The sequence below is a fragment of the Lagenorhynchus albirostris genome, chromosome 16 (genome assembly GCF_949774975.1).
Source record: "Lagenorhynchus albirostris chromosome 16, mLagAlb1.1, whole genome shotgun sequence".
In the NCBI taxonomy this organism is placed as follows: domain Eukaryota; kingdom Metazoa; phylum Chordata; class Mammalia; order Artiodactyla; family Delphinidae; genus Lagenorhynchus; species Lagenorhynchus albirostris.
Window position 1 is genome coordinate 40,583,205 of NC_083110.1, and position 15,587 is coordinate 40,598,791.

The 15,587-nt window shown below is 39.9% G+C and overlaps 1 protein-coding gene across 3 annotated transcripts in view; it reads left to right on the top strand.

Moving 5' to 3' along the window:
- Positions 1 to 1,046: 1,046 nt before the first annotated feature.
- The window catches only part of IPMK (inositol polyphosphate multikinase), a 38,855-nt gene continuing 24,314 nt past the window's right edge, over positions 1,047 to 15,587 (top strand). Inside the window, exons 1-3 of one of the 3 annotated variants that reach the window (XM_060125904.1) lie at positions 1,417 to 1,514; positions 4,587 to 4,661; positions 10,792 to 10,877. In XM_060125904.1, coding sequence (XP_059981887.1) covers positions 4,640 to 4,661; positions 10,792 to 10,877 — 108 coding nt within the window. In that variant the 5' untranslated portion in view covers positions 1,417 to 1,514; positions 4,587 to 4,639. Of the gene's footprint in view, positions 1,515 to 2,572; positions 2,670 to 4,586; positions 4,662 to 10,791; positions 10,878 to 15,587 lie in introns of those variants that run through there. The other 2 variants (XM_060125905.1, XM_060125903.1) reach the window with 2 other exon arrangements.

The following is a 15,587-nucleotide window of genomic DNA, read 5'->3' on the forward strand; positions in this document are numbered from 1 at the left end:
TCCGGACCAGGTTTTACGTCTCTCCCAGGTGTGCGGATTTGTGGGGGCAGGGGGTGTGTGCTGATATAACACTTGCCATAATCAGATATCTAAGGTTTTACCCAAAATTTTCTTGCTTAGTCTGGTACCTGCAAGGCCAGGTTCAGTTTTCACTTGAAACGCCGGACACAGGAACCAACTGTGGTGTCCCATCCCAGAATCTCCCCCTCGCTCCCAGCGTGCATCCCTTTTCTCTGCCTTCCACCCAATTCTCCTTGATCACCTTGGAACTTGCGCTAAGGGTCGAGTGGGAGAGAGATAAAAACGGCTCATTTCTTAAAAAAAAATGTGCTCACTTAAAAAAAATTAAGATTATTCCCTATCTTCTACAGTCTGAAATCAGTGTCGGTTTCAAATTTTTTTAATTAGCTGTTTAGGGGCAGCAATTTGGGGAGGGAGGATAGGATTACTTGAGGGATGTTTTGGAGGTGCGTCTTCTAAGAAGCTTGCCTGTTTTTACTCCTGTTGTATCTGTGCAGGGTGGGAGTTGGAGGAGGGAGGTGATTGCAGTTAAAGGGTGGTCTTCCAAGCCTCCCTGGGCACCGCTACCGCCTCCCAACTCTCCTAACGCGTGACTGACTGCCCCTCACAACCAGGAGCCCCTGATGTCTTTGAGCTTAACTCCGGGAAGCGCTGAAGCGCGCACTGCATGAATGAAGGCACACCAGCCCTGGCAGAACCGTAAGGCCAACCGGGTGGGAATGAGAAGAGTCGCGAGCTTGGTCGCCTCATCCAGGTCGCCTTCCGCTCGCCCCGGCAGCGCCGAGCGCGCGCCCTGCCGCGGGGGTCCCGTCTGGCGGCCTCTGGGCATGCTCAGTAGCGGCGGCGGCCGCGGGTCGCGCAGTAGGAAGCTCGCGGCTGAGGCGGCGGTGCCGGCGGCGCTGACGCGCGCGCGCGGCAGCTAAGGGGACTGGAGGACGGCGGGAGGGGGCGGGGGCACGGGAGGTGGGGCCACCGTCGCCGTCAAAGCCCCAGGGAGCGCGGGGCGCCAGCGCCGACGCCGCTCATCCGCTGGGGTCACTCTCCTGGGCTGCGCCCGGGTCGGCGGCTGCGGCGGCTGAGCAACGGGAGCCGAGAGGCGCGCTCCGCCGAGAGTTGGGCAGGGCGAGCCCGCGCCTTCGCGGCGTCATGGGCCCCCTCCTTGGGCCACAGAGGGCACCAGCCGCAGGAACCCCCGGGCCTCCTCGCGGCCGAGCCTGAGCGACCCCCGGGTTCTCCGGCGTCCCCTCCCTCCGCCTTATTTTCTTCCCTGCTCTCGCTGCTGCTGCCGCTTCAGCTCTCCGTTATGGCAACGGAGCCGCCATCCCCTCTCCGGCTTGAGGCGCCCGGCCCCCCAGAAATGCGGACCCCACCGGCGGGCGAGACCTCCCGCGAGGGCACCCTGAAGCCGGCGGGCGGCAGGCTCCGCTTCCTCAACGGCTGCGTGCCCCTCTCGCATCAGGTGGCCGGGCACATGTACGGGAAAGACAAAGTGGGTAAGTGGGGGTGGCGCGGAGCTCACCGCACCCCTTCCGCCTTCGCGAGCCCCGGGCCGGCCGCGGTAGCCTGGGGCTCGCTGGCCGTGCCGGACGCCCCTCCGGGTGTGTACGCCGCATCCCCGGTCTCTTCCGCTTTCCCCCAGAGCCTCGCGACCCGTGCAGCAGGGGCTCGAAAAGTGGGACGATTTCTGGGGTGTGGGGCGTCAGGCGGGCAGCAGGAGGTGGCGGGGAGAGGAGTGTCTGGTCTCCCCAGGGAGGGTGGGTATTGATTGAAGACGGCTTTCGTTGTTAGTGAAAATAAGGAACTTCGTTTTTACTGGACGGGGAAGTAAATTCTCCCCTGAGCACAAGGTCTGTTTATTATAGGCGGGCAGCTAGTATTGCAAAAGAAAAGGAATGAAATGCATATGATGCTAATCTAGTGCTTCTCTTTTGGGTGCAGCTGCATAGCTGGAGGGGACGAAACAAGTGTTTTTTGTTTTTTGTTTTAGAATGTTTGTTTGTTTGGGTTTTGGTTTTGGTTTTGGAAGCTTGTCCTGGTTTATCCGGGATCTCTCTCCGCGCCCCCTTGAGAGGTTTTTCTGATATCTCCTGGATTTCTCCGGGAGGCGTGGTTTCAGGAATGCTGAAACTCGGATTCACGGTAGGAAATACACCCTACTATTGTATTAGGGTGGTACACAGATAAGACAATCAGTTATTCTTGATCATCTTTATAAGATTGTGTCCTGGCCTGTGTAGTACATGTTTTGAGTCACGGCGTTTAAAGCACAATCCAGGGCCTTTTTATTCTTTTGGTGATGTAAAAGTTCGGTTTAGAAACTGGAATTCACCTAGCTTACACTGGTTCCTAGGCCATGATTACTTGGAGAATCAGATGGAGGCGTATGTGAGTAATGCAGATCTTAGACCTGACAATTTGGTTTGTGCTGGTAAGATGATTCCGGTTTAGGCTGGTAAGATAATACTGACATTTTTAGGCGAGATAACTGAAGCCAAGGCTGGTTAAGTGACAAGCCTAAAGTCACAAAGCTACTGTGTGTAGAATCTGGAAACCAAGGGTCCTGCTTCAGAGCACTTTTTTTCCCACCGTGTATTGTGCTTGTAGAAAACCACTCAAACAAGGATTTCTGAAAATGGATGAGATTGAATGTATGTTATTTCCCAAAGAACATTTCCCACTACTTTGATCTTTACCTACTCCTTTTCTCTTTTTCAAAATTAGGGGTTAATGATGTGTCAGTTGCGTGCCTTTTCCCCCATTAAATTGTTAGTTAACTTGTTCCTTGAAGTTAGCTCTCTCTATATATTGATACATAATTTGTCTTTTTCTGAACTATTTGAGAGTAGGTTGTATATATCATGCCCCTTTACACAAGTAATACCTCAGTGAGTATCTCCTAAGAATGTACTTTAGTGTGTATTTCTGTAACCACAGCACATTTATCAAATATGGAAAGTTTAACCATGATACAATGCTTTAATCTGTAGTCCATATTCTGCTTTTGTCAACTCTTCCAATAATGTCTTTTATCGTATTTGTTTTTTTCGGCATAGGAACTAGTCCAGGACCATTTGTTGCATTTAGTTGTCATGTCTCTTGGAATTCTTTAATTAGTAAGTTTCTCAGCCTTTCTTTTTTTTAATGATATTATCAATTTTGAAGACTACAGGCTAGTTATTTTATAAAATATTGTTTAATTTGGACTTCTGATGGGTTCTTATGATGAGATTCAGGTGATACATTTCTGGCTGGAACATTATAAAAGTCTGTCCTTCTTAGGGTATCACGTCTAAAGTCCACAATGCCTGTCTGCCCATTATTAGTGATATTAACTTGATCATCTGGTCCAAGTGTGGTCTGGCTTCTCTAGTACATAGTTAATATTTTCCACCTTGCAATAATAAGCTGTCTATGGAGAGATGCTTTAAGATCATGCAGATATTGGGGTCCTCATATTTTACCCCTAGATTAGACATCTATTGATGATTCTTGCCTGAAGCAACCTTTACTCTGATAGTTGAAAAATTGTGATTTTTCCAATTCTACCACTCCCTTTATTTTAACAGTCAGCATTCTGTTGTAAGAAATAGCCCTCAGATAGGAAGAAAAAAAAAGAGCCTTCCACTCACAGATACAGAGAACAAACTAATGGTTACTAGAGGGGAGGGGCAGTGGGAGGAGCAAAATAGGTGAAGGGGATTAAAGGTACAAACTATGAGGTATAAAATAAGTTACAAGGATGTAATGTACAACACAGGGAATATAGTCAATATTTTATTTATTGAAGTATAGTTGACTTTGTAAGAAAAGGAAAAAAAAAGAGATAGCCCTCCATTACTACTATGCATATGTGTTCTTTTTTTTTTTTTTTTTTTTGGTACGCAGGCCTCTCACTCACTGTTGTGGCCTCTCTCGTTGTGGAGCACAGGCTCCGGACGCGCAGGCTCAGCAGCCATGGCTCACGGGCCCAGCTGCTCCACGACATATGGGATCTTCCCGGACCGGGGCACGAAACCGTGTCCCCTGCATCGGCAGGCGGACTCTCAACCACTGCTCCACCAGGGAAGCCCATGTGTTCTTTTTTATGATCACTTTGGAGTCGTGGATTCTTATTTTATAAAGTGTCATAACCCATTATAGAACTTGTTTATTTTGTTGTCCAAATTGTCCTAGATTTGGCCAATTGGGAGCACCTCCTTATTTTCTGTCACAAGTTATTTTTGCCTTATCTCGTGCCTTCCCTTCCCAGCTCTGGACCCAGCCATTTTCTCTAAGGAGCGCTTGTTCATTTTTAGTGGGAAATGGTATTTAGAAACCAAGATCTGGGTGCAGGTTTGCTCATTGCCACTAGGGTGTCATTGCTTCCAGGTCTTTTCAATACACGTAACTAAAAAGTATGTATAAATATTTTAGAAATCATAAGTACATACTGATACTTCCAGTTTCATTCCAACTCCACAGAGTTTTTTTCCTTTTCCTGATTCTAAATTTGTTTCCTGTTTGCCTCAGTGAGAACCTGGCTCCCAGCAATATTAATTTTTTTTTCTTAATCCTATAATCTTCAGGATTTCTAGACCCATACTACTCTAGAAAACAAACCTAGAATAAAGAGTGCAAGATGAGATTCCCTTTTACTGAAGGTATGTGGTTGGAAACTCTTCAAAAGTTATTTGGATTAGAATTTTTTTGTGTGTGTGGTTATTTTTACCCCCCCTTCTCAATGGTAATATTATTCATTCGAAATACAGTTGGATTCATTTGTTTCTGTTTAAATTCAGTTCCCTTCCTTCAGTGATATATCAATATTTTCGAATGGTTATAAAATTACTATGCTTCCAAAAGTCAGAACTTTACAAAAAGGTATATCAGAAGTGTCACTCTATTCCTTATCACTCCATCCCATTTCTCAGCATCCCTTGTAGTTAACCAATTTCATTGTTTTCTGATTTATTCTTTCTGAGTTTCTTGTTGCAGAAATAAGCAGATCTCTGTAAGTTTTCTCATTTTCCCTTCTTTCTGACACAAAAAGTGATATGCTGTATATACTGTTTTGGACGTTGCTTTTTAAACTTAACAATATCTCCTAGAAATCAGTATTATCAGTTCACAGAGTGCTTCCTCATTGTTTCTCTACAGCTCATTTGTACTGTATTGTGCATATACCCCAGTTATTTCAATTTCTTGAATTTCCTTTTGGACTTTTGTTTCACTGATTTGTTTATCCTAGCAATAATACTTCATTGTCTTAACTTAAGCTACTGTATAATAAGTCTTGATGTATGGTAGAATAAACATTCCACTTTCTTATTCAAGATTATCTTGACTATTTCTGGCCCTTTGCATTTCTGTATAGATTTTAAATCAACTAGTCATTTTCCCCAAGAAACCTGATAAGATTTTGTGTCTGCTTTGAATCTATAGATTGCTTTGATGGATTTGATTTCTTTATAATCCTGAGTCTTCCAGTATTTGAATATGGTCTATCTCTCCATTTATTTAGGCCTTCTTTAATTCTCTTAGACATAGTTTTCAGTGTAAAGGTCTTACACTAAATTTTCCCTAGGTATTTGATGCTACTGTAAATCATCCTTCCTTTTTAAAGAATTTGTGTGTGTGGGAACATTTCAAACTTAGAAAAGTTGCAAGTATAGTACAATGAACTGAATGAATGAATGAATATATTACCATTCATCTAGATTTACCTATTATTAATGTTTTGCCACATTTGCTTTATTACTCTCTGCATATGGTAATGATTTTGCAGAACCATTTTAAAAAAATTGCAGGCATCATGACCCCTTTCCTCTAAATAATTGTGTATCTTCTAAAAATAAGAATATTTTCTTACCTAACCATGGTAAAATTATCAATTCCAGAATATTTCCATTTGGCTTTTGCCATTATTCCTATAGTATTCTTTATAGCAATTTTCCCCTAATATTCTTTATAACAGTTTTTCCCCTTCTAAGGCTATATACATTACATTTAGTTGTTATGAGCCTTTAGTTGCCTGTCATATGGAGCAGTTTTTAAATTTTTCTTTATGTTTCATAACTATGAAATATTTGAAGAGTATAGGCATATGGCTTTTTAGAATATTCTTTAAGTTTGTCTAATTATTTCCTCACGCTTAGAATCAGATGAATGTATTCTTCGTAAGAATACTTATGAATTATGTTGTTTTCTTGAAGCATCATATCATAAAGCACAGGATGTCAGTTGCATTGCTGGTGATATATTGGGATGGCCAAAAAGTTCCTTTGGTTTTTAAGGAAAAATAAAAGACACATTTTTCATTTTCACCAAGAACTTTATTGAGCATTGTATTCACCATATTCTTCTAATAACCTTCCGCCATTTTTCAGGCTTCATAATTCCATCTTCCCAAGACTTTTTATCTTTTTGAGCAAAGAACTGTTCCAGGTGCCTTTTACAGCCTTCCAGGGAATTGAAATTTTTCCTATTAAGAGAATTTTGTAAAGAACGAAATAAATGGAAATCCAAAGATGCAATGTCTGGTGAATACGGTGGATGAATCAGAACTTCCCAGCCAAGCTGTAACAGGTTTTGCCTGGTCATCAAAGAAACATGCGGTTTTGCATTATCCTGATGGAAGATTATGTGTTTTCTGTTGACTAATTCCAGATGCTTTTCATCGAGTGCTGCTTTCAGTTGGTCTAATTGGGAGCAGTACCTCTTGTGATTAATCGTTTGGTTTTCCGGAAGGAGCTCATAATGGAGGACTCCCTTCCAATCCCACCATATACACAACATCACCTTCTTTGGATGAAGACCAGCCTTTGGTGTGGTTGGTGGTGCTTCATTTTGCTTGCCCCACAGTCTCTTCAGTTACACATTATTGTACAGTATCCATGTTTCATCACCCGTAACAATTTGTTTTAAAAGCAGAACGTTTTTGTTATGTTTAAGTAGAGAATCACATGTGGAAAGAAGGTTTTTTTCGCTTAATTTATGTGGAATCCAAACATCAAAGCGATTAACATAACCAAGCTGGCGCAAATGATTTTCAACCCTTGATTTGTATATTTTGAGTATGTCGGCTATCTACCACGTGGTATAACGTCGATTGTTCTCAATTAATGTCTGGATTTGATTAATCACCATCAATTTCAACTGGTCTACCCGACCGTGGAGCATTGTCCAGCGAGAAATCGCCATCATGAAACTTTGTAAACCACTTTTGGCATGTTTGATCAGTGACAGAACCTTCTCCATACACTGCACAAATCTTTTTTTGCATTTCAGTTGCGTTTTTACCTTTCTTGGAATAATAAAGCATAATATGCCAAAAATGTTGCTTTTTTTCTTCCATCTTCAATATTAAAATGGCTACACAAAAATTCACCAATTTTGATAAGTTTTTTTTAATCCATGCTGATATGACAGCTGTCACAATATAATCTAACAAAATTGTTTCGAATGAAGTTAAAGACAACTAAGCACTACTAGAGTCAGCTTACAGAAAAAACCGAACGAATCTTTTGGCCAACCCAATAACTGATCACCTGATTAAATGATATTGCCAGATTTTTCCACCATGAAGTTTTATTTTTCCTATTGTAAGTAAATAATTTGAGAGGAATATTTTTAGACTTAAAATATCACGTTTCTCATCAAAGTTTTCATCAAATGTAAGCACCCATTGATGATATTTGACCAACTCACTAATTACTGTTAGTTGGAAAATGGTAATGTTCTAACTCTCTTATTCCTGCTACATGTTAGTTGTCATTCTTCTTTTTTTTGGCCGCACAGCATGGCAGGCAGGATCTTAGTTCCAGGACAGGGATCAAACCTGTGCCCCCTGCAGTGGAAGCGCAGAGTCTTAACCACTGGGCTGCCAGGGAAGTTGCTATTTTGTTTTTTGGGTTTTTTTGGCATTCTTCTGTAAGGAATATAGATTTCCCTCCTCTGTCTCTCTTTCTTTAATTAGTAGGATGGAGTAATGGATTTTTCAAACTTCAGTGAATGGGTCTTAATCCGTTATTGTTGCTACTTATTTTGATGCTCAATTGTCCCAGATTTCGGCAGTGGGAGCTTCTTCAAGCTGGCTCCTGTGCCTTTTTTTTTTTTTTAATATTTATTTATTTTGGCTGTCGACTGAATCACCAGGAAAGTCCCTCCTGTGCCTTTTTAACATTTCCATATTTTCTTTTAAAGCATTTTCTCACGTTGTGGCATAAAAAGATGTCCCATGTTCATCTTGTACTTGCCCTGTCCCAGTCCTAGAATGAACCACTATTTTCTTCAAGAACCTAGTTCCTTTGGGGGTAAATGGTATTTAAAAACCAAGATCTGGGCAACAGGTGTATTCTTTGCTCCTTTAGTGTGGTTGCTGTTTGTCCTTTCAGCAGACTAGATTAAGAAATAAATAATTTAATATTCTTAAAAATTAGAGTTCAGGGCTTCCCTGGTGGCACAGTGGTTGAGAGTCTGCCTGCTGATGCAGGGGACACGGGTTCGTGACCCGGTCCGGGAAGATCCCACATGCCTCGGAGCGGCTGGGCCTGTGAACCATGGCCACTGAGCCTGCGCGTCCGGAGCCTGTGCTCCACAATGGGAGAGGCCATAACAGTGAGAGGCCCGCGTACTGCAAAAAAAAAAAAAGAGTTCATATTCATACCTGTAATTAAAATTTAATATCACAGTGTTCTTTACCTCCCCCTGTTCTGTATTTATATCTCCCTTTTTTCTCACAGAGAACTCTGTCTCCCCAGACATCAGTATATTTACTCATTTTGGAATATTTATTTATTTATTATTATTTTTTAAAGGTTATTATTATTTATCTTTATTTTTGGCTGTGGCAGATGGGCTTCTTTCTAGTTGTGGCGTGCAGGTTTTCTCTCTCTGGTTGTGGCACGCGGGCTCCAGAGCACGGGGGCTCTGTAGTTGTGGCTCGAGGGCTTAGTTGCCACACGGCATGTGGGATCTTACTTCCCCGACCAGGGATCAAACCCGCATCCCCTGCATTGGAAGGCGGATTCTTTACCACTGGAACACCGAAGTCCCCTGAAGTGTGCTATTTTTTGTTTTGTTTTGTTTTGTTTTGCTCCACATAGAGTATAAGCCCTTTCTTCTGTTTAGGGTGAGGGGCTGATAAATCATATTCCCCCTTGAATTTAATTGAGCTGGTGTGGGCTGCAGTCTTAGATTCAGTTCACCTGGTATTGGTTCAGCCTTCCAAGATGCTTCCTTTCTTATCATGACTGTCTTTTGGCTGTGAGGTATTTGGCTGCAGTATAAGGTACTATTGGTTTACTTTTAGATCCTGGAATTCATTCACTGGGAGAATGCCTGGTATTACTATCTTCTACTCCATGTCTGCTTTCTCTGAAAACTTGGAGTGGGTGTTTTGCAGAGTGAGTAGTGTGGGAGAATTGCTGGACCAAGCAATCTATTTTTGTGTTAGGACTATTGTCTCTAATCCATCCTGCTACCCCCCACTGTTGTCTACAGTCTGGCTGATTTCTGCTTGCCTGCTAAAATATTTGTCTAATGGCAGGTTTACCTGTCTCTAGATGAGGTGTCTGCCCCAAGATAGGGAAGCTTCATGGTTCTCTTCTCACTTATGAATGCTCCATTCCGCCCCCCCACAACCACAGTTCAGTTCATCAAGGAGTTTTTACATCTACCATTCTTCATTAGCCTATTGAAAATGTCTATTTCCATGGGAGTGAAGACTTTTCTTGTTCTACATCCCAGCCTTTGGGAATAGAATTTCTCTTTAGGAACTTTTAGCTCTGTTAGACTGCTCCTTGAAGTCCCAAAAACCTCTACCAACCAATCTTATCCATATGAATTAATGTTTACCTTCCTTCTAGTCTATAACTAGGACTTAAAACAAATAAACTTGATTACTGTTTCTCTTAAGTTGGTACTTTCTGCTTCTGTTGACTAAACTCTGCATTTTTGTCATGATTAAAAATTCCTGGCGTTGCCAAAAGAAATAGAAACTTAAGTGGCGTATTTTACGAAAATTGTAAATAGATTTATTTGAGCTATGTTGTGTTCTAACTAGTGTGATTTTATGAAATCTCAATATATGAAAATTTAAGATTTTAACATATAAACTTGGGAATGAATCTTCATGGCATAGTGACAGGGGCAGTGCTAGTATATATATGTGATGACTTTAGAAAAAGTTTTTCCCTTTGAGTGGACATATTATAAAAAGGTACCTCTTCCTGCTCCAGGCTTGGCCCCTGATTTCAGCCCCCACTTTTCCCATTGCCTAGGTGCCCTCATGCTATCTGTATAGCTGTACACAGTGCATCTGAATCAGGAAAAAATTTTAGTTGCTTTCTTATAACAGATGAGAGAAGCAAAAAAATTACAAAGTAGGAAATTCATATAGAACCATTGTTAACATTTTTTTGTTTGCTTAATAAAAGTGGGATCAATTTATGCTACTGCTTTTAACTTGCTTCTTATTTAACTATAAATTAACATCTCCTGGAAAGTCTATCACTGAAGAATTTCTGTAAAAATTTACATGTGTTCTATTTATTAGAAAGTCTGAGGGGGCTACAAGGGAAACAGTGGTTGGAGACAATAAAACCAAGCTGTTTAGAATTTGTGTTCCGGTGCTTTGCATATAACAAGCACTGAAATGTTAAAATTTCTGAAATAAGTGTAAGGAATCCCTTAAATTTATCAAAGTGGTTTATCTGTAACTTTAGGAACAAATCTACGATGCAAGATACGCTATTATTTAAACCATTTTAAAATATGTGACTTGTTCTGTAGGTATACTGCAACATCCAGATGGCACAGTTTTGAAACAGTTGCAGCCACCTCCAAGGGGTCCAAGAGAGCTGGAATTCTATAATATGGTAAGTGAGGTAAGATTTGTTTTGTTGTATTCAAAGTGTTTTTCATAGCCTTCTGGTGATGACTCAGTAAAAAATACATTTGACAGCATGTCTTAGTATACTGTGTGTGTGACTGAAACAAAAGCTTCAAGAAATACAATGCTTATCTTTACCGATGCATTCTGGTATTTTCTATTCTACTTCATTTTTTGAAGATTTGATCTACTAAATTGATTTCAATTGATGGGTTGTGACCTACATTTTGAAAAACGCTTAGCTGAGAGACTGTTTCTCAGAAGTGCTGAGTTTAAATAGGTGTTTTTTTACTACAGGATTTCTTAGAGCCTTGAATGTGCTAATGTGTACTGTGCAACTCCAAAGGAGGGTAAGGGTGAAGGGGGGCACTTAACATCTAATTAACCATATTACTAGGAGTACTTTTTTTAAAACTTATTTATTTATTTACCATCTTTATTGGCGTGTAATTGCTTTACAGTGGTGTGCTAGGAGTATTTTTCAGAACATTCACAGTGTTTTGCAACTGCCACTTCTGTCTAGTTACAGAACATTTTTATCACATGAAAGAAAACCCTGTACCCATTAAGCCATGATGCCCTATTCCTCCCTCCCCCCAATCCCTGCCAACCACCAATCTGCTTTCTATGGACTTAACTATTCAGGGTATTTCGTATAATTAGAGTTTCACAATATGTGACTTTTTGTGTCTAGCCTCTTGTTGAGCATGTTTTTAAGGTTTGTGGTATGCATTAGTACTCTGTTCCTTTTTATGGCTGAGTAATACTCCATTATACTTAGATACCACATTTTGTTTATCCATTCACCCATTGAAGAACATTTGGATTGTTTCCATCTTTTGGCTTTTGTAAATAGTGCTTTTATGAACATTTATGTATAAGTATTTGTTCGAGTACCTGTTTCCAGTTATTTTAGATATATACCCAGGAGTGGAATTGCTGGGTCATACAATAATTCTACACTTAACTACTTGAGGAACTGTCAGAAGTGTTTCCCAAAGTGGCTGCACTATTTTACATTTTCACCACTAATGTATGAGGGTTCCAGTTACTCCATATCCTCACCAACACATGTTAGTTATTATTATTATTTTTTTAATGGGCACTCAAGTGAGAGTGAAGTGTTAATCTTACTGTGGTTTGTTTTGATTTTCATTTCCCTAATGGCTAATGATGTTGAACATCTTTTCATGTACTTATTGGCCATGTGTGTTTCTTCTCTGGAGTAATGTCTAGTTAGATCTTTTGCTCATTTTTTCATTGGGTTGTCTTTACCTTTTTTCCATGTTTTAGATACAAATCCTGTATCAGATATGTGATTTGTAAATATTTTCTCCTGTTCTTTGGCTTGTCTTTTCACTTTCTCGTTAGTGTCCTTCAAAGCATAGACTTTGTGTCATATTTAAGGTCATGAAGGTTTATGCTTATATTTTCTTCTAAGAATTTTATAACTATAGCTCTTAAATTTAGTGCAAGTAAAAAAACGATGCAAACCAAAACAAGAAACAAGTACTGCTATAATGCTTTACCACCATTAGCTCATTTAACAACAACCTGTGAGTTAGGTACTATTTTTATCCTCATTTTTTACTAAGGCAAAATTAGTTTAAATAATTTGACCAAGATCATTCAAACAGTTAATGATGGCCCCTGGATTTGAACATAGGCAGTCTTATCTCTAGAATATGCTTTTAACTGCTAACACTGCTTCTTTTTTGAGGAAAGTATTTTATATTTACTCTGCAAAAGTCTTGCACATAATTTGTTCGATTTATTCTAGGTACCTTATTTTTTGTTTCTATTGTAAATAGTATTTTTTTGAATTAAGTTTTCCAATGATTACTAATACACAAGAATTAAATAGATATTTGTATAGTGTTCTTATATATAGTAATCTTGCTGAAATCTTTTTGTTTTTTGCCCGCACCACGAGGCATGTGGGATCTTAGTTCCCCGACCAGGGATCAAACCCGCATGCATCCCTTGCAGTCAGGAACTTTAGTTCAGTGCTTAATTGAAACAATGGTGGGGGCATCTTCCTCTCATTTAGTAGAAGTGCTTCTAACATTTCCCCTTTAAAGTATGACTTTCAATCTAAGTTTTTGAGAGGTACTTCTCCCCAGGTTAAGGAAATTGCTTTCTTTGTGAGTCAAGATTCTGTCAAGGAACAAATGGTGCACTCTGTCAGTTTAATAAAAGAACTGTAGTCAGAGTTTAAGGCCACCTGCAAGAGATAATGCCATACCATCCCTGGACCTAATCGGCAAGGAGAGGGAGTGGTTGTTGGAACTCTGGGAGGGTAACTTTATGAGAAGACTTGAACTGATAAGGAGGGAACTAGAGAAGTAAATAAGCTGACCTCAAGTCTTCTCCTACCCTCCAGTCTCTTGTACCAGGAAGAGACAATGGCAAGAGGGCAAGGAACCCCCCTTGATGCAGTCGATTCAAATGAGCTTCTTGGGGAAGGAGAAGAAGATACGTAACATCCTTCCTATTTTTATTTCAAGAAACAATTCAAAATACGAATGGGTATTGAATATTTTTCAGCTGCCTTTCTGTATCTGTTGAAAAGGTCATATGAGTTTCCTCTTTTAATCTGTTAACGTGGTAAATGCCATAATAGATTTCTAACATTACACTACCTTCCATTTTTGAAATAAAACCTACTTGGACATGTCTTTTTAAATTTGTTTTTTAATAATATGCATTACTGGATTTTGTTTGCTAGTGTTTTATTTAAGATTTTTTCCAGCTATACTCATAAGTGAGATTGGACTATTATTTCTTCACATATTGTCCTTGTCTGGTTTTGATATCAGGTTTCTTTTAGTGTCATAAAATGAGTTGAGAAGCATTTCTTTCTCTATTTTGTGGAAGAATTTGTATCAGATAAGGATTTTGTTCCTTAAAGGCTTGATAAAACTTAACCTATGAATTCATCTGAGTGGCCTGTTGTCTTTTTCTTCCTTTCCTCCTTTCCATCCATCTTTTTTTCTCTCATTCTTTCCTTGGAAGGGATGTGTGTGTGTATGTGTGTATATATATATATATATATATATATATATATATATATATATAAAAAACATCTTTATTGGAGTATAATTGCTTTACAATATTGTGTTAGTTTCTGCTGTATAACAAAGTGAATCAGCTATATGTATACATATATCCCCATATCCCCTCCCTCTTGCATCTCCCTCCCATCCTCCCTATCCCACCCCTCTAGGTGGTCACAAAGCACCGAGCTGATCTCCCTGTGCGATGCTGCTGCTTCGATCTACTTTACATTTGGTAGTGCATATATGTCAGTGCTACTCTCTCACTTAGTCCCAGCTTACCCTTCCCCAAGGGATGTATTTTTAAACTAATGATTCAGTTTCTTAAATGTCTTGATTTTTTCTTTGTTAATGTGATAGTAAAATACAGATTGTAGTTTGTTTTATATAATTACCCACCCGGCAGAGTTCTTCATAGTATTTTTTAAAATGCTGTGCTAGTTTAGTTATGACTCCCTTTTAATTCCTGATATTGTTTATTTGCTGTTTTTCTCTTTTTCTCTATCAGCTTGACCAAAACGTTCTTTATTTACTCTCCTTGTTTCAGTATAGTAGCTCTATCCTCATCTATGACAAGTCCTTAAGTTCAGATATCCTTTGGTTCAAGGCTTCAGAGTGGACCTCTATGAGCCCAACATCACTGCTCAGCTTAGCACTTTGGGTTTCCTCTTTATTTTAGATCCCTATGAATTTCCTTTTTAACCTTGGGAGCTCAGTTATGCGTTTAAGAAAATATTTGTTGTATTTTATCCTACATTTCTAGGTAGAAAGCTTTTTAGGTTATCTTGCTTGGCATATTGCAGTAAATACCAGTCTTACTACTTTAAAAAAATATTTAAAGTAAGAAGAGAAAGTTTACCTTTCTACTCTTCCAGTTTTTATCTTTTCACTTATAAATATATCATAGACTTCTTTAGGTAAGTACATAGAGATATACTTGGTTCCTCCATCTTGTTGTTAGGTCATCATGAACACTCTGTGCCCTCACTCTCATTGTGCCAGGAACAGAGGGATGATAAGGTACACCCTGCTCTTAATTACCTTGGCCCATAAGTGACTAATATCACTTATGCTCATATTTCAATAGGGGAACCTGGGAAATACAATGTATCATGTGGATATTTGGTGAGTTTCTGCCATACTTGAGTTTATTCTGTAGAATTATGTTGTATGTAACTACTTGACATAAATGTGGTGTGACACGTAGAATTCTGATACTGAGATTTCATGAGCATTTTACATGAGTAAACTTAAGTGGTTTTGGATAATTAGGTAGACCTTATTTGACAAGAGTTAATGGGATAAGATGTCTTACAAGTTGTTTTTAAAACAAAAATATTTTCTCTCCTTTTCTAGGAAAAAAGTTAAGAATCTAGTTCCAAGATATCTGGATATTTCTAGTCTTTTCTAGAATTATTACTGGTTATAAATCAAAGAATTAAATGAGCAATAATAGTTAGACTTGGGCTTCCCTGGTGGCGCAGTGGTTGAGAGTCTGCCTGCCAATGCAGGGGGACACGGGTTCGTGCCCTGGTCTGGGAAGATCCCACATGCCACGGAGTGGTTGGGCCCGTGAGCCATGGCCGCTGAGCCTATGCATCCAGAGCCTTTGCTCTGCAGCGGGAGAGGCCACAATAGTG